This window comes from Electrophorus electricus, chromosome 16 (genome assembly GCF_041902795.1).
Source record: "Electrophorus electricus isolate QZ-2024a chromosome 16, ASM4190279v1, whole genome shotgun sequence".
NCBI classification, from domain to species: Eukaryota; Metazoa; Chordata; class Actinopteri; order Gymnotiformes; family Gymnotidae; genus Electrophorus; species Electrophorus electricus.
In genome coordinates this window covers 7,243,948-7,267,500 of record NC_137512.1, presented here as the reverse complement: position 1 = coordinate 7,267,500, position 23,553 = coordinate 7,243,948, and the positions used below count along the sequence as shown (strand labels likewise).

The 23,553-nt window shown below is 46.1% G+C and overlaps 2 protein-coding genes across 6 annotated transcripts in view; one reads left to right on the top strand and one right to left on the bottom strand.

The window, feature by feature from the left end:
* pigg (phosphatidylinositol glycan anchor biosynthesis class G (EMM blood group)) overlaps positions 1–9,108 on the bottom strand; it is a 67,977-nt gene extending 58,869 nt beyond the window's left edge. For all 4 annotated transcript variants that reach the window (XM_081699408.1, XM_081699409.1, XM_027016675.3 and 1 more), the window contains exons 1-2: positions 8,396–9,108; positions 8,025–8,230 (exon numbers count right to left, since the gene is read on the bottom strand). In XM_081699408.1, the coding sequence (XP_081555534.1) occupies positions 8,025–8,230; positions 8,396–8,549 (360 nt within the window). In that variant the 5' untranslated portion in view covers positions 8,550–9,108. The remainder of the gene's footprint in view (positions 1–8,024; positions 8,231–8,395) is intronic.
* A 341-nt stretch (positions 9,109–9,449) lies between these two features.
* hmmr (hyaluronan-mediated motility receptor (RHAMM)) lies at positions 9,450–18,984 on the top strand. 2 transcript variants are annotated; one of them, XM_035532011.2, is made up of 19 exons: positions 9,450–10,743; positions 11,363–11,458; positions 11,587–11,669; positions 11,802–11,879; positions 12,891–13,079; positions 13,232–13,318; positions 13,608–13,719; positions 14,069–14,134; positions 14,206–14,279; positions 14,369–14,439; positions 14,540–14,907; positions 15,017–15,165; positions 15,705–15,919; positions 16,060–16,176; positions 16,259–16,417; positions 16,530–16,790; positions 17,627–17,699; positions 17,818–17,994; positions 18,147–18,984. In XM_035532011.2, exons 1-19 carry the CDS (start codon positions 10,698–10,700, stop codon positions 18,336–18,338), a joined length of 2,613 nt encoding a protein of 870 aa, XP_035387904.2. In that variant the 5' UTR covers positions 9,450–10,697; the 3' UTR covers positions 18,339–18,984. The 2 variants fall into 2 exon arrangements, with proteins under 2 accessions (XP_035387904.2, XP_081555541.1); XM_081699415.1 differs by having other exon boundaries at positions 9,467–10,923.
* Positions 18,985–23,553: the final 4,569 nt, after the last annotated feature.

Below are 23,553 nucleotides of genomic sequence, written 5' to 3'. Positions count from 1 at the left end.
CCTGCTCATTATGTACTTCTCGCTCTTACACGCACGCACGCACTCAAGCATGCGCACACTTATGCGTGCACGGAGCCTGTGATCACGATTCACGGTATAATCATGGTGTTTATTCCGACTCGCTGTGATCTCCCTTAACACCATCTTCTGAGCCAATTAACGTCTCGCAGAGAGAAGTACGAGGCTGAGGTGACAGGGTCTGTGCCGCTCCGTCTGCCTAACGCGCTGCCCTCATCTAGTCGTCTCCTTTCCACGGCCCTTGCTCAGTTTGTCTGCATGTCTCTGTCATTTCCCTGTGCCTTGCTTATGCTCCCATTTGATAAGGTGCAGCCGGGAGACAAAGCTCGCAGAACCCCATGGAAACTTCTGGAACGGCCTGGATTTCGGAACAAAATGGCACTTAAAATGTGAGGCTTTCACATATCTTTCACACAGAGATCTCCGCAAAAGAAATGATAAAGATATTTATCCAGACAGTGTTGTTGCCATGCCTTGCTGTTTATTAGGATTATTATTTATGTTATAGGATGTAAACACCGATACAATACATAATAACAACCTACACCAAACAAACCTCAAACGGAGCCAAAAACTAAGATGCAAGCTAAGGATCTCTTACACTTGTTTTTATGGGTTTACTAATAAAAATAACATCAATAAAAGTAATGTTTGTAGGAGAGGAAACCTCTGCTTCCCAATAAATACACAAAGAAGGAAAATGCTGCTTGCCTCCAAGGTTTCTGTAAACCTTGATCTGAATTCTGCCACTTAGTAGAGAGAATAACGGTTGTTTTGTTGCTAAAGGGTCTAGACGATACCAGTCATAATCAGTGAGGGACCCACTAATTAATTAAGCTGTATCGGGATATCCTATAAACAAATGCCTGTAATCTTAACCTGAAGAGAGACTGGCTCAGGCAACATGACAATGGCCAAAATATGTATTGATATGCATGATGTGATCTGAAGCAGGTCATTCAAGAAGGACATCCGTGAAATATTAATGAATTGAAACAGTACTGTATAGAGGAACACGCAAAACGACTTCTTAAATCACTGCATATGGTTGAGCTTATGAGCAATAAAGGAGGTTCTACTAGTTTATACGTATAAGGCTTTCAGTATTGCATTAATGATTGTAGTTTAAACTGCTTAAATAATTAACTTAAAATGTTTAAGATGTTTTAAGAAGCATCCATGTTTGAATCAAGATAATTCCAAAAGGTTTGCAAAGTTATGATGATTGTGTCGTTCATCTAGACACTTCGTTTCTCTGAAAGATTGCTCCATGCGCTAGCCTCGCCTCTGCCCCCCCGAGCCTGCCTTTCTCTCGCGCTCTCACCTATGGTGCTCGTCATGTCTGGCCGTCGCACAGTCATTAGTCACACGGTTTCGGCAGATGGGCTAAAGTAGCTACCGCTTCCGCTCCTCTCCTCGCTTAGCGGAGTTACCTGCCCTCTCAGCACTTATTACAATGTCTGCTTCTTGCTGCTGAGGCCCGCAAGATTTCACGGTTGCCACGTAATGGCTTGATCCTGTCATATTTGCTGTGGGGAATTACGAGCAATTAACGCGTCTGCGCTTGTGCTGTGCCACAGCTTTGCGCGTTGGGTCCGGGAACCGCGGGAGAAGGGCGCGTTTGCTTGTACCCAGAACAGCAAGCCAGAAGGGTTCGATAGGGTTTTAACTATGGCTTGCTGGTGCTAGAAGGAGGATGGGAATTTTCCAGAGACCATCGTTACCACAGGAACTGCAAGTGCAATGTTTTAAGCCTCGCAGTGTCGATAGGTGCATCCTTGGGAAAGGCCTGTGGAAGTAACCACTCAAGGGTAAAAATAAATGAAGCCAGTGACATTCCGTTGGGATATCCCAGCTGCTGCTCACTCCTCCCCCAACTTGCGTGCTCTCTGGGGATCCCAGTGCTCGCCTTGCATCCCGTAAAAGGACTTAAAGGGATGAATCGATGCACAAGTGCAGCAATCTGCATTCATTCAGGGTTGCACCAGGCAGGGAGGTTAAATCGAAACTATGTGTCTTTTTACTGCTCACTCTTCCAGTGTTGACATGTCGACACCCTTGATGAAATGCTTGATATGAAAGGAACGGGTCCTGCTCACTGATCAGGAGACTCATACGTATGAGGGTCATACTTTTCCTTTGGGCGGGGGTGGGGGGGGGGGGGGTGCTTGTTAGCCAGGAAATGTCTTGTAAGCACGTGGCAGACGCTCCCCATGATATCACTGTCTGCACATATGGGAAAGAGACTGGCTCTTCTTTAGTAAGCAATACATTTCCAACTATTTCATCATTACAAGCTAAGCAACCACACAAAGCTCCTTAAGAAAACACACACGTGCACACACAGTCACGGCCAAAACAATCAGGACTGTGGAACGGAAAGTCCTAACTAAAGAATAGCGTAACAGAGCTCAACACTACTGTTTCCCCCTCCCTAATGAACACTACAGTGACGTAAGCACATGCTGCAGTGGGCTGTCTCCACACCACAGCTGCTTGGTAGACCGTAAGGACAAGCCAGTTAACAAATGCCCTCACCACCAAACCCTCCGCCAATTCCGGGTCTGCTGTAGCTCTCTTCAGTGAATCATGACAGGTGCACTGAGGCAAGTGATTAGGCTGCCATATTAATGACGACTAGCCACACACTAACTCCGCAGTGCCCGAGGTGTTCCCTTTGAACTCGACAGGAGGGAAGAAAGTAGTGGCATTTGAACCCTCTTGTCTCACCATTACAAATGCCTGTGCCAATCCTATCCACATTTCACATCAAAATGATCTTGGGTTGGTTTTCATTTACTACAGAAATCCAGACAGAAACTCCCACCAAAAACAGCAAGTCTTTCTTGTGTCTCAGGTCTAGCGTTCGACATAGTTGCCATTAGCTGTTTAAATCTCTTTTTGCTGCAACAAAAAAGAGCCCTGTGATGGACCCCCCTTTTTTTTTGGTCTTTTTTTGTGATCAGGATTCTGCTGTCCCAGGGAATTCAAAGCATTTGCATAGTGAGGTAGGAATAAGAACATGCTTAAGAACAAGGTCTCCAAAGATAAACTTCAGAAAAAAAATCTTCCCAAATGGCACAAACTCCACACCCAACCAAATCCTGTGTGCTGTTTCATCTGTACGGGGCCTTGAATCTCCCATCTTAAAAATCTATATTTTTACTCCTTACTAGGCAAAAACACATCAGCTTGAGTTACAGTGGAGAGCTCCAGTTTTAAATCACCCACGCATGGCCAGCCTGCCTGTCCAGCTGGATAACTTGGAGCTAGGACACTGAAAAAGGATCACTGCCTATTCTTGTAAACTTTTACGAGGTATTGATTGGATCATAAAAGCTGAAAGCAGCCTAATTTCTCTCAGACAAGGGCCCATGGAGGGCAACCTTTTTAGGCTCGTTTCTTTTAGGCCCTAAGCATGTAGGCCTTTGTGCTGATGAAGGACCAGCAGTGCCTCTCCATTAGGCTAAAAGCATGGAACGCACTTTTCCGCCTCACGGGTCTTCCCCCGAGACGTCTGCACCGGCTCCCCAAAACGTCTGGCAGCCTCAGCTGGAGTCTAGAGTGGAGGCGGAGCAGCCGGTGTTTGCGCTGCAGGGAATGTTACGTCAGATTCGGATTCTTGGCATGCAGCTCAATGTCCGCATCAAGACCAGGCCACCAAAGATAGCTATAGGAAAAGGCCTTCGTTCCGACCACACCAGGATAGTCAGTGTGCAACTCTTTAAAAATCCTCGAGCGAAGTTTAGGAGGAATAATGACGCCCCACATTAAGCACTCTTGCTGCACAGATCCATTGCTGCACAGGTCCATTGCACCTAGTATGAAACGAACTCACTGTCACTTGTATTACTGACTGCTTTGCTTCCTTGCATGACAAGCATCAGGACTGCTGATAAGGTAGGTTCTGCCCGCATCTCGCAATGAATTTCACTGGAACTGAGTGGTAGTGTTTCTATTTGCCTCAAGTAGAACACGTCAACAGTGTCCACCTTGTCTTCGTCTTCCACTCGTAACAGCGGTCAAGAGACCATTAGCATGATGTGCTGCTTTAGTTGAGTACTTGTGTGCAGACAGGAGTAAATCGCACCTTTGCATGCATGCTGCTGTCATGGAACGAACCCCATTCTGTGCACCAAAGATTGCGGTCAGGGGGTGATCAGTGAGGAGTGCAATGTTCAGCCCACAGAGAGATAAGTGGAACTTTTTTACGCCGCAAAATGATTGCCAAAGCCTCCCACTCAATTTGTGCATAATTCTGTTCTGCCTTGTCCATGATGTGAAAGTTATTGACCTTTCTTCACCACTAGGAAGCATATGAGAGATGACCCTCACCAATACCATATGGTGATGCATCGCATGGCAACCGGATGCTGTTTTTGATGGTTGTAATGTGTCAGTACCTTGTGTGATGCCTGCTTGTCCTTTGCCATCCTAAATGAAGATTCACATTCTGTAGACCAATACCACTGTGCACCCTTACACAGTATCCAACAGATTCAAGATGTTGCCAGGTTGGGAATTATTTGAGCAAAATAACTAATCAAACCTAAACACAACCTTAACTAAGTAACATTAGATGGGGCTGGTGCCTCAAGGATTGCCCGAACTTTCTCTGGAGATTTGTGCAACCCTGCAGCATCAATTATATGTCCCAACTACTACAAAGAGTCTTTGAAAAAAATCCACTTTTCCTTCTCAACTCTCAAGCCAAAGTCCTTCAAACATCTAAGAAGTGCATCCAAATGTTCAAGGTGTTCAGTACCAGTAAATCCTGTTACCAGATTATCATCCAGGGTAGTGATCGTCAGTTTTTGTGAATTTGTGTCATCTTGCAAAAAAGATGACAGATCTAGGTTGGAACAGATCTAGCTAGCTGAATCACTGCCCTTCCGCCAGAGATGCAAAAAGATCTTCAATCTGTGGAAGTGTGTAATCTTCAACTTGGAGGAAAGGGTTTACCGTCACGTTGAAATCACTGCACTGATCCATTTTTCTTTAGTATTATTTAGTATTTTACTTTAGTGGCTTTTCCACATCGCTGAGACCACATTTACCTTCAGCAATTCCCTGAGCTGCTGTGATTCATGCGCTGCAGCCATTTCCACCGCCTTCCTGAACGTCAGCGTGGCCTCCGTTAGCAAGCGCTTTCGTGCAACCACAAGCAAATCTATTGCTGAGTGCATCCTCCAACTGTTTGCCAAACTCACAGTGCTCCGACAATCTTTCAGGCATGGCTACGCATTGCGAAAGGGTTTAACCTGCCTCCTGATTCTGTCTGTTAAAGTGAAACCATTCACTATTTACGAGTAGTTTGGGGGTTAAAGGCTACTGCAATAATGCCTTAATGTCTGTGTAACTTTTGATGCCTGCCTTCTCAAGAGCCACGAGGTTACACAGCAGACCATATGCTTTGCCCCATAACACTGAGTAGCACAGGTACTTTCTTTGCACTCTTCGTACGATTCGCTTCCATAAAGTGCTTGGATCTTTTGACACAGGTTGTTCAATGTTCTGTTTTCATCAAAGGTTTCGATACGGCCAATGATAGCTGCCATGTCGAGTGCCATCTGAAACCATGGTCAGAAATGAAGTCATACACCTCGTCGCCAATTATGTTATGTCTACAATAACGCAATATTTCAAAAAGACAATACGCGGGGTCTACTTTAAATAAATGAAGGACATATGCTGGAGTTGAATTGGGAACTCTACTGAACTATTTGCCCGAGCTACACGAACAATATTCCACCTACTGGTGCATAGAGATAACAGCAAGTGTAAGCAATACACAACAGAGCCCAACTCCAGTTCATCCACACCATTTTCTAGGGTGCATTTGCAACCTGATCATAGTACACAGGAGAGAGAGCAGGGACTCGAGAGTCCTTCAGGCTCAACTCTGATATAGCAAGGGCATGTGCTACAAAAGTCCTGCGACATCCCTATATTGGAGGAGCTGTAAAACAGTTCCTTTCAGATGTGGAGGAAAAGCAGGTTAGGTAGATGCAGAATGAGTGAATTACACAAGTCAGTGGTGTGACTAAGTAAGTTCTACGGCTGGCCACTTCACCACCTGATATGTTAACGTCTGAGCATGACCTAGAAGACGTTAGCAGCTGTGTGCGGCATAAGTGTTTGCAAACAGCCCATAATGGGTCCATCACAGGGCAAAACAACAGGAGTCACGATGGAACGGAGGATGAACTGAAGGCCTATTAGCCTGCGGGCTTGCAACAGCTCAGGAGCCTTAAAGCTTTCTAAGGATATCTTTGGAGAGGACTCTCTAAGGATATCCTTTTGTGTCGTCTTTTTTTGTCAGGAGTGAAGAGGCACGGGTAGTGAACCAGAAAATAAGGTACGGTAGAAAAAGAGAGACGCATCAAAGGCTGGCTCTTGACCAGACACACCATGCTTCCAAATTTAGATTAAATTCCATGTCTGACAAAGGAATAAAAAAAATATATTCCAAAAAGTACAACATTTTGACAAAACCCGTGTGTTCAACCACAGCTATGACAGGCATGGCAAGGAAAAAACACATGGCTTGGCCATAGGTACATCATTTTTAATGAATAGCAATTATACCATTTATGATGCATTATACTGACTACACGTTCCTATAAATATACTCAGTGAAGACAAATTACAATTCTTAACTGTAATAAATAATTGATCCAATATAACTGTCCATTTTTAGTCATGTTTAAACCACTTAAGCCACAAGGACACAAGGGTTAATGATGCTATTTTAAAAGCTTCATCTGATTAATGAAGGACCTATAACACGTAATAAATGAAGTGTTATAAATACTATGTTTAACCTATTAATTCCTTTCAATCCAAGTTCTTCCTATTGTACTGGAGCGTTTTTGAGAACTAAGATTGAACGCGATGCATGCCTGGGTTAACTTGCCTCAGAAATTTTTACAAACTGCTTTCATTAAGACTTCAAATACAAAACACTGATAGACAAACAAAATGGTGCGCATGGATAGTATGCCAGTATGCTTAAACCAGATCTTACTGATTCACAGTGATCCCTGTGAGCATATCAGCGCAGGGGCAGTGAAAACCCTCATTACAAACCAGAGGACTCCTAAAACATTCGTCTTTGGCTCCAAGTTCATCTTCCTTTAGTTGTATTCTTTCGAGGCTGCCTGTTTTCTCTTCAAGTACCGACAGCCCCAGGCAAGCACAAAGCCACTTAATGACTGACCCGAAGATGGTTTCCAGGAGACAGTGATTCGGGTTAGTTGGTCGCATCATGCCAGGTAAAAACAGAAAGCACTGCAGTGAAGTGAGTGAGGGAGTTCGAGGGGGGGGGTGAATTTGGACAGTCCCAGGGTAAAAGAACTCTACTGCCCTCTGCTGGAAAATGACAGATAGGCTGGAACATATAAAGCCAATGTATTTTGTGCACAAGCCTGGGTTTCCCTCTGTAGTGTGGAGCACCCATATACAGTCCATTTCAGTTTTTTCAGTGTCCACTGTAGTATTTTGTTAAATATTTGTTGGGTTGAGTGAACATCCATACCTTCTCTACTTCCCTGTCAGCAGAGAAACCTAAAAGTAAATGCAAGGATAAAAAAAAATCTGGACTGGATAATGCTGGTAAGAGTGGAAATGCGCTGCAATTACCCAGGACAGCATTTCTGCTACAATATATAATAGAATTTACCTTAAATTTTACTAAGTGTATGTTCACCTATAAACAACTGAAGAAGTATCTGAATCATCTGAGAGGCAGCGAGGAGAAAAACAATAAATGTCATAAAAATGCAACATGACTTCCTTACAGCGATTGTCAAACCCATATAAATTAAGTAGAAATTTAGAACAATATCAACCTTTCTATGAGTTGTTCTACATTAAGGCAGGCAGTTCACCTGATGCCATATTGGGGTCTGCTTGGGCAGACAGCTGATGCATGTTTTGATTACTATTTAGGAGCATAAATCAAAAATGGCTGCACGTTAATTAAACACACGTACTCTCAGACTTACCTTAATTCTTGGCATAGTGACAGTAGGGGCCCTGGCTTTGGCTATGAAGCCGTGGGAGGACCCTTCCTCTACGATTTGTCTCGTAAAGGGCATGAACCTCTTCCCGTTGGGGCCGAAAACAAAGTCCTCTCTCAAAGCATCTATCAACATGATCACCACGCGCTTAAATAAAGGGGGAGGGAGCTGGGTTGAGTTTGGCCCGCTTCCTGCAAAAGAAAATCAAAACGCCGGTAAACACACACCGAATACAAGAGATGCAGATGAATTTCATGAGCAGGGTTCCACGTTGGATTATAATTCACCCCATTTCAAGTTAAGACTAATGTGACTTTAGTCAGATGTTTGAGACCATCCCCATAGATGTTCCTTACCCGCCAGCGGTTCGGCCGGCTGATCCGATAGTTTGCTCTTTGATGATAAAGATGACTTCACTGGAACTGGAAAAAATCCTCTCAGGTAAAGGGCAATACCGAGTAACTCAATTATGAGACAAAACGAAGCGAATACCGACGCCTTCAATCTCATGGTGGACAGCTACGAAAATGCCCAACTAGCAAGCTTCCAGCGTAGCTATAGTTTGCGTTGGTTTTTAATTGTTTTGTGCCTGGTGATGCTAGCTAGCTAACACAAGGTTCACTAACTGGATAAACTCTCAAATTTCTGTCAGTGCAGCGGAGGTGCCGCAACGGCCATTTCATCGTTTGAAGGGCTACTGAATATCTAGTTAACTGACCATATCCTTGTCAGAAACTAGCTAGTTAGTTAGTGACTTTCGAACCAATTCCTAAAGTGTGTCAAGGATATAATAAAGGTTATACAGCTGGCGAGCCAGCCTACGTAACCTAGCTAACTGACGTTAATCCTCAACTGTATAGCACTCAAAGTTAGCCAAGTCTCCGGTTACCATGACACTTTACATGTTAGTTTTAAAGAGTCCACAGCCTATGAACCCTTCATGTTGAAAACCATTTTTATCAGTAAAGGTGAACGGAGCGTCTAGTCAATCATATAAATATATATATATATATGACCGGAGCCGCCTCTGGTTCGTGTCTTTCCGTGTTACGGCGAGCAGAGGGCTCCATTCGCGAGCGCGTAAAGGGGCGGAAGTGCGAGGATCGGTGATGCGCGAGCGCCCCCGTTCGGCCAATTTGTGTCAGCACTCGCTGCCTTCGTTTACTAATGCATGTATTTGATTTCTGCTCGTTGTTATCTTAAAGATCGTACTTGTCCGGTTTCATGCTGATTACCTTTCTCCTTCCTACTTTTGAACACGGTCTACATGCACTTTATTATTTGCACTGTTTATATATGTGGTGGTAATTATGATTTTATGATTATTCATGATTATATTAGTGATTATTGTTACATGATTATTATGATTATACTGTGCTGGACCACACTAATCCATCCTTGGACTTTGCTCTAGTTTAGTCATTGTTCTGTTTTTGGATTATACTATTCTAGGTCTCTGACCGTGGTTTTGTTTTATGTTGGACTACATTAATCCAGGTCTCTGACCTCATTTTACATTTGCACATAATTGCACTTTACCTTTACCCTACCTCACTAGTTTTGGACTTGTCTTTTTCTTGGACTACATTAATCCAGGTCTCTAGTCTCTTTTATCTTGCATTTCATTGGTACATTGTTCACACTTTCTCGTCACTCTACTTTATTGTCTTTTTCTCTACATATCTTCTTGTTGTTTATGATTCTGGTTAGATACTAATTATATTTTGTTGGCTTGGTATTTGCAATTTGCTCAGTGACAATATAGTTGAATCTAATCTAATTTGGTGAGATTCTCCTTTTCGTTTGCTCTAAATCATTCTGCATTGGGGTTTGAGGCTTAGTTTCTATTTTACATTAGTAGTAATTTAGAGGTCGTTGATTAAAATGTAGCTTTAGGTCACCACAGTCTGTTGAGCTTCTAGGGAATGTCTATCTATTGTACATACGAACATGAATATTAATGTGAAGTGAAAATTTCTGCATATTATTATTAACAGTAGTAGTAGTTGTAGTAGTAGTAGTAGTAGTATCCTACTAGTAAAATCTCTAACTTTCTGTGGAGAGTCAGTGAAAATCTATGAACAGCTGTTCTGTCTGGACAAATATAGCAAAATTGTAGTGCAGCAAACTCACAGCATATTGATTAGGCTGACATTGGCCTACATTTATTTAAAATCACATGCAAATGTGAACGATCGTGGTCGAGAATCCATGTATCCATAATGTGCACTTTATAAATCAATAGGGAAACGGACTTCAGGTCTTAATTATGCACGTTAGCTAGCTGGCTACTCTTCCGATGTCGAAAACTTGTAAACAGACTTATTCAATTTTAATATTATTTGAAGGTCATCCAGAAACCGATGGGGCGGACGTAGGAGACGCAGCAAGACGAACGGCGGTTTTGATTGGATAAGGCCAGTCACTTAATACAAATTCTGTATAGGCCAGCGTGTTTTCTGATTGGATAAAGCTAGTCGCGTTACACAAGATCTTATTGGTCGGTATGGTTTTCCTTTGTTTCCATTGGTTGCTATATGAGTTTCAAAATCCAGCGGGTGTCGCTAACGCTGCTGCGTGTTGTCTACTTGTACTCCTCGACGTTTTGGTGCTTATTAAATTCATTCTTTTATTACGTTGCCGCTCTGATTAGAAATCATGTCGTTTCCAAGAGCTCCTCTGAAAAGATTCAATGAACATGTCGGTGAGTATGATGATCGTTGCTGTTGGCAGAAAGTCTGGGTCGTTTTCAAAACAGCGTCCTTTTCGCCACTTTTTGGCCAAATTTGTGGAGCTGCTTAGTTAGCGCTAGCTACATTACACTCAACGCTTGGCCAAGCTGACTAACTCGGAGTCGCTGAAACTGCATCGGAAATGTCCTGGCGTGAGTAGTTATTGTTTATCTTGTTTGGACACTGCTCAACACGAAGCCTTCAAACTATTAGCTAGCTAGCGTCGGTTATGGTACCTAACATGACGACCAGTTTAGTTAGTAGGTTAACTAATAAGTTTATTTCGTTTTGGACAGCTTACTAGTTGGCTAAGTAACGTTAATGCTAGACAGGTTATTTGACCCTGTTGGATCATTTGGATAGCTATGCTAACGTTAAGTAACCAGCTAATATTAGCTAATACGAAGTCAGATTCGCATATGCTAGCCTACCTAGCTAGCCATTTTTTTTAGTTTAGCCATATTGCAATTGATGCCATCCTTGTCTCACGTATTTTTTCTTGCTAGCACAACGTTTCAATGTGTCATTTCAGGCGTGGTAAATGTTTGTTGGCGTTTTGCTAACGAGACGACTGTAAATATTCCTTAACAGGCTGTGCTCCTCCACCCGGTACTTACGAAGTGAAGCCGGGCGACGTAAAAGGGGCCGTTTCGTTTCACAAGGCAGAGCGCTTCAAGTCCAAGAAATGTGAGAAGGACTGATGGTCTAGTTGACTTTGTCTTTACCATAATAGTTTCACTTTATTTCGTGTGTGTCTGTAGCTGTGTTGCTATCTGTTCCTCTTACTCATATGTCTACCTACCCCCCTGCTCTAGCTACATTACCACCACCACCACCTTCACCCTCAAAGGACACATGGATGTCTCCAGTGCGCAGGACTCTGTCGGTGGATGGCTTGGTGAGTGCTCTGTCTGTTCGATGTTTAAGATGTCTGCTTGGAATAATATAAGTGCATGCACTTTGTGCTTTGCCCTACTGTACATATCATTTTTTTTCTTTCTTTCTTTTTTTCTTTTTTTTCCCCGCACAGTCCGTTGGTTCAAGCTCGAGGAAAGACAAAAGCTGTGGGAGTGTAGGGGCGATGCATCAGAAACTGCTGGAGAAAGAGGTATACACGCACCTTTTCTGTGTTAGAAGTAGAATTAAAATTGTGAGCTCACCAAAAGACAGGTGTTGAATTATCTAGCACTGCTGACACCTACAATATACAAATGAACTATTACTGTTTACTGGGGTATCATTTCTGAATGACAAGAATGCATTCAGAATTCTGCTGTTTTTTGCTTGTCTACCACGTATTTCATGCAAAGCTACATTTACACACATATAAAACCATGTGCTGGTCTCAACAGGGTTCAACAGTAACTATTGCCCAGGGCAAATAAAATGCGACGTCTGTACATCAGCACGAAAAATTGCTTGCCTGGTTGGGCCCGTTCATGTTGGGGTGGGGCCACAGTGTGTCAACAATGTAACTGATGCCAAACTCAATTCGCTTAAATATGTAATCCCTCATAATACAAAAAAATGCGCATCCAGTCAAAACAAACCAATGATAAATTCTAGCTGTTAACAAATGACATCAGAACGAGGTGTTCAGGAATGCGGCGCAAATTCAAAGCAAAGCGAGTCCGCAGCTTCGTTGTGTCGATTTTGACCCCTCTGCACCCGACACGTTCTGTGGGGTTTGTAAGGAATATCCTGACAAGGAAGATATGTGGCTCTTTTTTGTCTGAACTACAAATTTTAGAAACCGCTCCACAAATCTGTCACCGAGTGTATAGTGGTGCAAAAAGCCGCTAGCACATCTGGAATACTTTAAATACATTTTAACTATAATTAACTTGTCTGCTTATTTGTATGTGAATAAGACTTTAAAATTAAAAGATTTTTTTCAGGATAGTAGAAATTTGGTTGGGAGATGGAGAATTTTTCAGTCACCCGCCTGACTGTGCAAGCCGGTGGAAAAAAGTTAATGCTGAACCCTGCGCAATATGTAATGTTGGAATTCTGCCCAACACTGCAGCGTTTTATGCAACATATTTACAAGCGTTTGCACCGTGTGCTCTAGCTCTGCAGTAGTTTCTTTAAACCTTGTCCGTCTTGCGGAACTTCGCAGATCCGGTTGCTGGTTCAGCAAAGGGGGGAGCAGGACCGCAGGCTTCTAGCGATGGAGGAGGAGGTTAAGAGGCTCGGGTCCAAACTGCTGGCTGCTGTGCGGGAGAAGACTGGGCTCGCCGCCAGCACGGCGACTCTGGAAAGGCAGCTCTCCGAGCTGAAGAAAACCAACGAGTTCCTGAAGTCCAAGGTCGGGTCTCTCCGTTAAACGGACGTGCCGTATTTCAGTCCGTTCTGGCTTCAGCCGTGAGGGCCATTAAGCTGTTCGCTGGCTGCACCTGTTCTCTTGTTGCTGCTGTTTTTAAACTTTTGTTTGTTTTTATTACACGTGAACGCACGCAGGTCTCCACGGACACCACAAAGAAGAAAATCGGCTCACTCTCGATGGAGCTGATGGAGGCGAGGAACAAACTAGACGCTAAAGACAAGGTGGGATAACCATGCTTGGACAGGCAACGGTTATTTTTGCGTTCTGCAGTAATGCAACAGTCAATGCCTGTACGTGTACATTTAGAGCATTTGGCTGATGCGGTTATCCAAAGCGACTTGCAATTATAACTGAATACAACTTGAACAGTTAAGGGTCTTGCTCAGGGGTCCAACAGTTGCAGCCTTGCAGTGGTGGGACTTGAACTGGCAACCTTCTCATTTACTAATCACCCTCCTAGCCACCAATGCCCCGTGTAGCCGCCACCCTGACATCTGGCTTTTCTCACAGGAACTGAGCTTCCTGCAGATCAATTTGGAAGGCAAAGTGAAGGTGCTGGAGACAGATCTCGAGGCCTCTAAGGCAAATCTTGGTGCCCTCCAGGAGAGGAACAAGGATATCGGTGAGCATCAGTTTTTCTTTGATTTGTGCTTTTGGAGGATTTTACAGTACATAATTAGGCTCTCGGAGATCACCAGGGAAGCAGCAGCCTACCTATAGCTTCTATGTGAGTGCAGTCCAGTTTCAGAATCCCACCCCTTTCAAAGTGCACAAACCCCAAACCGAATGCGTCATGTTTCACAGGGAACAGTGTTCGTGGATATTTTCTTGCGTGAGCTAATGATATTTAGCGTTCGCCCATGGTGGTGTTCACGTTTAATGAGAGGTGGCCATAACAATGCAAGTCTGCACAATTTGGATCTGTAAATGGACACGGTCCTCATGTCTAGCATTGATTTACTGTTCTGCAGAGAACCTTCGGAAAGAGACCAAAGCTCAAAACGAAGAACTCGAGGAAGAAGTGGACAAGCTGCACGGTAGGACATGTCTGGGCTGTCCCACGGTCGATATCCAGCGTTCTCACTGTTTTCTGTTTTTCCATTTTTAGTTGTCATACAGGAGCTGAGGGAGGAGATCAAGGCTCTGCAGAACTACCTCGATGCTGCGAACGAGGAGCTCCAGGTATTGATTCGGTTCGTAACGCATGGCAGTCTAACACGACTGACCAATGCCGCGTGTTCGGCTGATTCGTTTACGTGACTCTTTCTAAGGATCTGAAGGGGAAGCTGCATGACGAGACTGCAACGGAGCGCCGCGTCTCTGAGTCTCAAGAGAAGCTCTGGTAAGAGTTTGCTTTTCTTTAAGCTCCAGTTTTTGATGGGGTGGAGAGCCCCCAACACCACCACCACCACCACCACCATTTTGCCTTCCATCTGGCACAGCGAGGTGGAGCAGAACCTGGAGCGGCGCACGGCAGAACTGCACGCCTGCCGAAGCTCCCTCACAGAAAAGGAGGAGGAACTGCAGCGACGGCAGGAGGATCTGGCCGAGTGCCGGGGCGTCCTCGGTGAGCGGGAGGAGGAGCTGGAGGTGCGTCGGCGCGAGGCAGAGGTCTCCCGGGCGGCACTGGCCAAGCTGGAGGAGGCTGAGCGGCAGGGTGCCCAGGAGCTTCAGGAGGCCCGCGCCACCGCGCGGCTTCAGGAGCAGGAGCTGGCCCGTGTCAGGGAGGTGCTGAGGAGGACGGAGGAGGAGCTGGACCAGCGCGTGGCTCACATGGGCGAACGCTGCCTGGCTCTGGAGAGTGAGAAATGTGAGCTTGTAACGCACCCTGCCCACTGAGTCTTTTTGGTCTAACGCCTGCGGGGCTGTCCTGTTTTAATGTCGTACGTGCGTGCGTGTGTGTGTGTGTGTGTAAGCAGCGAGGACACAGGAGGAAGGCCTGAGGAGAGTGCAGGAGCTACTGGATAATATCAGCTCTCTGGAGGAGAGCAGGATGACTGAGAGGGAGGACCATAAACAGCTGAAGGAGAGGCATGCTACTCTTGCTGAACAGCTGGAGGAGGAGAAGGTAACACTCTTTCTCCCTTTATGCAGATTTACTACTATAATTAGCAGAACTGCGTTCTGTTATCTGTTTAGCATTAGCATATTGTAAACATGGCCTTAACCAACTTTATAATAATTCAAGATAATATTCTAAATAAAGTTTCATTGCATATTTTATATACATTTTAAATTTTTATATATATATATATATGTGTGTGTGTGTGTGTGTGTGTGTGTGTAATTAATTATTTTTTCTTTTTTTTCTTTTTTTTAATATTTCCTGTCAGAAGTTAAGGTGGTATGATTTGCTGCCTCAGGTCATGACATGGGATTTTATATATATAAAAAATTTTTTATCCAAATGCTGGTTTGATTAAATATTTTCTAGTGATCTCATTGCTCATATATTTTGAGCTGTCTCGTAAACCTTGGCCATGATCTAGCAGGAATTCTGTTTGATCGCACGCTGTAAAACTCGCCAACTTGGCATTGAGTGTGAGTGGTGGCTCCTCTGATCTCATGCGGCTCCTGCCCCTCTGATCTGAGCCATGTCCTCTGCAGTCTCGCGTCGAGACCCTGACCCGCGCGATGGCGGGCATGAGGGACCATATGGAGGCCGAGAGGAAGCAGCTGGAAGGGGAGCTGGAGGAGGTGCTGGACGAGGTGTCTCGACTTGAGGAGCAGGAACGTCTCCACCAGGAGGCCATCCAGCACCTGAGAGAGGAGAACACCACACTGGAGGAGATTGTGAAGAGCGACCGCACAGAGCTGGAGAGGTGGGGGCCGGAAGGGTGGGGGAGAGGGTGGTGCTCAGGCATTTGAGGCTGGCGGGATTGCGGAGTGAGATTTTGGCTTCCCGTGTCTTGGCTGACCGGTCGTTTCCCTGCCGTGACCGTGACGTCATCCCCCTCTTAAGGCGGGACGCAGAGATGAAGAGCATGGAAGGGGCGCACGCGGAGGCTACGAGGAAGATCCAGGAGGAGCACGGCAGCTCGCTGGGGAAGATCGGAGAACTGGCCATTGAGTTGGAGAGGTAAGCACCGCACGCCAACCGGCCCAGCCGCTCACCGGAAGCGAGACGTGCCCTTGAGCCTCCCTCCCTCCGTCCCTCCCAGCGGCAGACGGGCTCTGAGCGAGTTGAAGGAGCAGACGGAGGCGCAGCGGCAGCAGCTGCAGGAGGAGGTGGGCCGCCTCGGTCGGCAGCTGCTGGAGGAGCGGGAGAAACTCCGCCTCCAGCAGCAGACGCAGGACAAGGAGCGTGAAGAGTACGCCAGGTGAGGCTTCACACCTGTCCGCTCATAAAAGCCTAACCCAGACACCACCTTTATACCCCAGGGGGTCTAGGGAGGGTGGATCAAAGCGGTTTGAATGTGTCTTCGACTCCAGAATGTTGCTGGAAGCCCAAACCAAGCTGGCCCAGAGCGAGGAGGAGGCCCGGTGCACCGCAGAGGCTCACGGCCTCGAGCGGAGCCGCTTGCAGGGGGAGGTGGAGCAGGAGCGGGAGGAGTTGCAGCGGGGGCTGGAGCAGCTGCAGCAGGCCCGGCAGAAGAGGCAGTCGGCCGAGGGCGGGGCACGGGAGTGGCTTCTGCAGGAGGTGGAGCGGGAGCGGCGGGGCTTCAGCCTGCGTCCGGCGGAAGCGGAGCAGAGGTGAGGGCTCCGCGGACACGCTCCAGCCAACCCAGGGGAGTCGGCGGTCCAAATTCCGTCCGGTTAAATTAATGCACTGTCCGGATTTAATTGAATCCGGAAGCTGAAATGTGATTAGGGTCTGGTTTTCCCCAGAAGCCTTGGAACCTGAACGTTCTCAGGATTGTTTATTTTAACTGTTCCAATGAGTCAAGAAGTGAGCGGGACATTGCCACACAAAGCCAACGTGTAGGTAGACACCCCCCCCCCTCCCCAGTGTTAGATTGCTCCTCTCATCTCTTTGTAGGTTCTCTATTATCCTATATAAGGTTCAGCTCATGCGGTTCAGGTTCCTCTGTCGTAAAATGGTTCAGCTGAGCAATAAATAGGATGATTCTTGTTGCCTAGGCACATGCTTTGCAATCTTGTTTTGCGAGAAATTTATTTTGTGCCAAACCAGTTTTTGCAGTATATAATTGGAGCTTTGAAAAGTCTCGGCAGAATCAAACCATTTGCGCAAGCTTTTCAGAGAGTCTGGCTTTCAAGGATTCCTTAAGGTCACTTTGCCTGCTGCGCTCAAGGTGATTTTTATACTCTTCTATTTATCCGTGTCCTTTGTGCTCTAAAGTTGTTTGTGGCGTGGGAGAGGAGACAGGTTCACGTTTGCCCAGCTGGTCATGACATACCCACTCATTAGCTCAACTCACTGATGTGAAAACGCAGTTACTATTGTTTTTTGGCAAAGGACTGGAAAATAAATGAAAGGTAGTTACTCTCAGTTTAAAAACTCGTTTTCTGTCACTGTTTAAGCTAAAGTTGCAGTTCAGTTAGTGATGTGCGTTCCTACCTGTCTACAGCGCGTCTAACGCCGACACCAAGCACTGGAGACGCTTGTATGAAGAGCTGTTCGCTAAAGTCAAACCCTTCCAGGTGAGCTTACGTCCCGTGGCCGAGACGCCACCCTCCAATCCGTGCAGTCTTCTGTGGGCGTGCCTCCGCTCCTTAAGGTTTCCGCTCATTGGCGTTGTCCGTTGCCTGTTCTCCACAGGAGCAGCTGGACGGCTTCGCAGCCGAGCGGGACGCCCTGCTGAGCGAGAAGGGCTCCACGCAGGCGGAGCTCAGCAAGCTGGCCGACGCCTACGCCAACCTTCTGGGCCACCAGAACCAGCGGCAGAAGATCAAGCACATGGTCAAGCTCAAGGAGGACAACCTGGGACTCAAGCAGGTCAGAACGCGCCCGCCAGCAGGCGCAGTGCCGCGGTTACCCGCCGCGTGTCCTCATCCTGTGTGTGTGTGTGTGTGTGTGTGTGTGTGTGTGTGTGTGTGTGTGTGTGTGTGTGTGTGTGTGTGTGTGTGTGTGTGTGTGTGTGTGTGTAGGAGGTGTCCAAGCTGAGGGCCCAGGTGGGGAAACAGCAGCGGGAGTTGGAGCAGCTCCGCTCCAGTCACGGGCCACGCAAGTTCGATCCCAGCAAGGCCTTCAAGCACGAGCTCAAGGAGAACCACCAGCCTGACAAACACAGGCTCAAAGAACCACCAGCCAATCGCAGTTCTCCGATAGGGCGAGTATAGAGACGCTGGTAAAGTTAGCAGTTCTTGGATAGTAATTTGCTGAGAAATGACCACTTAAACAATTAGTTAGCGTCTTAACCGCCACAGTCCTTGTGCCCAGAGTTCTCTAGTGCTAATGGACATCTGAAATTGTTGATGGTAATGTGTGTTAAACTGAAAATCTAGTTTGACTTCATTGGAAAGAACATTTAGAAGGTAAAGGATGGCGAATGATTTTTCCGTGATATTTAAAGGCGCAAGTTGTGGTAATATAGATCCTGTTCAGAGTTCTTATTCTGCTCTACCAAGACTAAAATATGTTAAACACCACACTCTTTAGTTACTGTGGGCTTGGGGGCCCATCAGTCCTTTAACTTTAGCATCAGTGATGCATAAATAGGACTGAGGTGTGTGTGTGGGTTTTTTTTTTTTTTTTTAATTTTTATTTTAATATAATACAAAAACTTTTTTTGCATTCTCCTACATTTATTGAATTTGATTCAATTTTTAACCTTTTGATCAGCTTAAGTCTCAGTCCAAGTTAAATTCTATTTGCGTGTATTCATTTAATTATTGGTTACCTTTCAACTTTTAACACAGATTTATTTTATCTTATTTGTTAGTGATTTATTAAATTGAACACTGACTTGTTTGTGTGTAACAAATAAAAATTAATAAGTCTGCTTTTATAAAGTTTCTCACGTTGCCCTTAATATTTGACAACTTTTGCGAAAGGACAGCCAAAGTTAAAATGGCTATAGAACTTGCAGAAGGCATAAGATTTCATGTCCAGACCTCAAATCTAAAATCCGGGATTTTAGAATCACATACTATTCCCAGTCCTTGAAGTCCATATCACCTTTCCAACTCTTCCTGTACCAGCGAGTCTTGTGGGATGTCAGGATGTGACCAGTTAACTACTAGTCATTACAAAGTCTGGGACCCAGCTTTGGATTTGAGGTCTGGAACAGAATCCATCGGCGTAAGGCTTTGTAAATCCACAAGTAAGCCGGCTTTAAGGCTTTTTCTGCACTGGCGCCCAACAGAGGGCACTAACGTATCGTAGCTCACAAGCCTACACGTGCAGCAGCACCTGGGGTTTTAAGGTACTGGCTCAGGGCGCACTTGGGGGTTTGCTTTTCCACGTAAACCTGCCCTTCACTCGCTGGCTTGGCTTCTCATACACGTGAAATCCTGGAGTAAATTATGCACTCGAGGGCAAAAAAATTTGCGCTGTGTGTTGTGGTTATTCACAGGCAAAGGTTGCTACTGTTCTGTGATCAGTGGCCTTTCTGCCCTGCCGTTCTGAAGAGGTGTTCAGCTGCACCTGCAGATGGTTAAAAGGGTGGGCCCTGTGGCAGCGCATCACTTTAAGCTTCGCCTTATTCAGTGGGCCTCTTTAACCATGTTTTGATCCACAACTGTCTTTAAGAAAACAGCTAGGGGGCAGTATTTCTCGTTCATTATTTATTTTTTGTTTAGTACCAATTAAAGATTCCTAAATACATTGAAAAACTGACTCCGTATTTTGGAGTTACCCATGTGAACTGGACAGAAACGGCGACCAAACAAGATTAAGCCGCTGCTAAATGGCAAACGGGCCGGAGCCGGCAGCGTGAGACGAGGGGTCAGGGGTGGCAGCAGTAGCGTAGGGGCTGCCCCCTCCCCAATGACCGGGAGCAGTCCAGGGCAGCTTGCAGTTACAGATTTAGCCTTTAATCAAGTCTCGGTCATAACATGGTACCTGAAGCTCACCTGGTAGAGCAGGTGCAACTAGCACCATGGTCATGATGTCAAATCCTGTGACCGTGAACACCACCCAAGCTTGCTCTCCTCCATGTCCGACTGCTTTGTTTATCTTTAATATGGGAGCAGTGATTTACCGACAGCGCAACCCACAGTGTAAAAATGGCAGCCTGGTGATTTGACACTCAGCCGAGACAGCAGAGGTGAAAAATGCTCGGGGCATTGGACCAGGTCCTGGTGTCCAATATAGTTCCTGTCGCGTGGATCTTCGTGGCGTCAGCGAAAAACCAAAAGTTGCAGGGCTTTTAAAAAAAAAAAAAAAAAAAAAAAAAGTTCATCTCGCTAAGTGGTGTTTAGGTGCGCGTTGAGCGGATGGAATCTGCTTGGCAGAAATCTGGATGTGATTCACGGGTTGAGGGTGCATAACCCCAACCCTAAATGTCCAGCGCTCATCTCTGTTGCATGAACTAACTAATTTATTTGGTTTATAGCAAGTGTATTTTAGAGACTGGAGCATACACGCGTAAACCAAATTTGGCTTCCTTTTGCAGTCAGGGAAGCTGCGTTCGTGGTAACCTAACAGGAAGCCGGAGCGAGCTCGCTTCTAAGTTGAGCTGGTCACAATTACTATAAATGGGTTCTTTATAAAGTTACCTTAAATTAATTGGTTTCCTCCCAATAGATGATGAAAGGTACTTTTGCCATGATGCCTCTTGAGTTTGGAGGTCCGAGTTCGGACCGATTTACAGAGGCGTTACAAAGGCATCAGTGTGAGCCGCAGGGGAAGCGGTCGCGTTCTGATTCCCTACAGCAGACCTTTTTAGCATGCAATGTTTTACTATCGCCTTTTAGCACATCGGAACATCAAATGGGGATCTACAGCCTGCAGTAAAGCCCCGGTCATCCCTTTAATCCAACCCGTTAGGCCGCTCATATGACCCTGATGCCCTAGATCTGCTGCCTTGGCTTGGCAGAGCCACTGAATAAAAGAGGTTTTCCTAGCAATGTATTCCAAGGTCACATCCTTAGTTAGTTATTATCTTTTAAACAGCAAAGTAATCAGACTACATTTGCGAATACAGTACGATTCATTATGAGATTGTTTAGTGCAATGATCAGTATAGGTAAAGCTCTTAGCAGCATGTTGACGAACCCTTTTGAAACATGGAATAGGACAGTTTTGCAGCACTTTCCTTGTGCGTTTCCGACTCTGTGTTTTCTGCCTAGTTTGATTTCCCCTCTTTTCCCGCTTAGCAGGAGAGGACGCTGTGGTCAGGCATGCCCAAATTGCTTTTTGGCGCTCTCGACCTGCCAAGCGAGTGGACGCGCATAAGGACGCCTGCCTTTTTCCCCCTGCCGCTGCTGGCCTGAGTGTCTGTCAGCCTCTGGGCCTCTGACAGGCTCTCTCCACATCCGCGCCTGCCCTGTCCAAGCGGTGACAGCCCGCACGCCACCACCGGCTTACATCCTGACCTCTCCCTTGGCCCGCCTTCCCTCAAATGTTAATACGCCCAAGTCTACGTTGGCACTTCTCTGTCCTTTTTTTTTGTAAAATTATTTATTTTTTATGGTGCACATCTCGCTGAATACTAAAAGAGTGTCTCATAAAGCTGTGACCCGCTCTGAAATGGCTTGTTAAATTGTCTTTTGTCTGCGCTTCGTTCTCTACCTACAGTCCTGATGTCACGCGGGTGTGATGAATGCTATTGGGAGTGATGGAGGGCGGTGAGGGGAAGCGCTGGACAGTTGAGGAAAATGGCTGTGTGTTTTTACATTTATTTATTTTATTCTATTTCGCTTTTCACGTTATCGAGCAGCCAGGAGTGTAATGATTCTGACGGGGTAAGGAAGGCCGCTAGCCAGGCGAGGGGGGGGAGGGTTTGGGATTAATCGATGTGCACGTGGCGTCTCAGCTGGGCATGCCGCAGGGGCCGATCGATCTGGGCGGACCGGCCCTATGGGGACCCCCTGCGTGCGCTCCGTCTCGGGACCGTACGCACTGCGCGGCCTACGGAGCCTGCCCCCGCTGCCTGAAGACAGGCTGGGGTCACGCGAGTTTCTGCTGGCCTGTCGGCTAGTGGGAGTTTGATGACATGGTAAAGCGTGGTGTGGATCAGAGGTCGGGGCGGATCATTAGCGTTGAACGAAGCCTTCTGGTGCTCTGGGCCCTTAGGGACCTGATCTGGGGTCGCTCGTGTGGGAATACAGAACCCAAGATCTGGAGCAGATGGTCCTTTCCTGTGCACTGAAGAGTCTCAGGTGGATACCTAACAAGTTGCGTCACTGTACAGCTATCCAGAATGCCAATATTAATGCCAACTTCACCTTTAATATGAGTCTGCAAATAATGTTCATACTCTGTACCCTCACCATCAACTTTGTTAATAACACCTGCCTTGTACCTACACTCAGTCACCTCTTGGCTTGGACCAACCCAGGACCGAGCTGTCAGGATCAGAAGAATAAGGAAGCGGTTGTAACTATTCTTTTGGCCTCCCGCACCCGTGTGTGCGCATTCTGTGGGTGTTCCAGAAATACATGGGACGAATTTTCGACACCTGCAATTTTGTCACTTGCAGTGGAGAATAAAATCTGATTATTGTATTTCTTTTTTGCCTGCACGAATGCTGCTGCTCTGTATAGCGGCGCGGGCGAATGCCTTTGTCGACATTCTTTTAGCTTTATTTTCAGCTGCTGAACGTGGGCCGCGCCATGCTGGGTCAGTCAATGGTGATCATTTGTTTGCTGATGTATAATGTGACCAACACAAAAGCCCGTGCTTCAGTGGACTGTCGATGCTGCCCGAGGTCTTTGATGTGCTGATGAGAGCCACTGTGTAACAGTAGCAAGGCTCTGATGATTTCCCCTCCTCCACCCCCCCCCCCCCCCGTCCTTGCGTTTCAAATCTTCGCCGTAGGAGGTCAGACCGAACGCTGAAGCAAACTTCACCGAAGGCGTAACGCATGCTTTCATTATCCCTCTGCGCTACAGACGGCCTTTGTTTTAATGTCATTATTTTAAATTGGTAAGAGGGGATTTGGCCCGCGACACCTGTGGGGCTCCTGAGTCCTGCTGTTTGCTAATTTCTCAAATTAAATCCATTTGCCACTTACACTATGACTGGGCTTGCCAAGGGTAAGAAACAGGAAGAGGGTGTTCGCTGCTAGCTTGAGTTTTGACCTAGCCTAAAGTTGCGTCCTTCCGAAAACAATCATGTGCTTTACAGTTTAATCAAAGACACGAACACAAATCAAACAAGTTATTATCTTAATGCTAATTTGAGAGTCCTAAGTTACACCTGGACAATGCGCACACATCCTTTATTAATAGCCGTCATCAAACCATTAGTGTGCCCACCACCTAGACTGATGTAGGTTGGAGTGGAGGGTAGGTGGGGTTGACATCAAGTGTAAGCAGGAAGATTAAAGCCGGCATTCCTGACAATCCGCCGTCCTGGTGGCAGTCTGCCCCACGCCGCTGGTCCCCCCCC

What these genes read in the sequence shown, in the direction of transcription:
- hmmr (XM_035532011.2), top strand. Translation starts at nt 10,698, where the DNA reads ATGTCGTTTCCAAGAGCTCCTCTGAAAAGATTCAATGAACATGTCG. An exon ending in GCGCTTCAAGTCCAAGAAAT is followed by an intron (nt 11,459 to 11,586) that starts GTGAGAAGGACT and finishes CCCCTGCTCTAG; the next exon opens with CTACATTACCACCACCACCA. An exon ending in GACCGCACAGAGCTGGAGAG is followed by an intron (nt 15,920 to 16,059) that starts GTGGGGGCCGGA and finishes CCCCCTCTTAAG; the next exon opens with GCGGGACGCAGAGATGAAGA.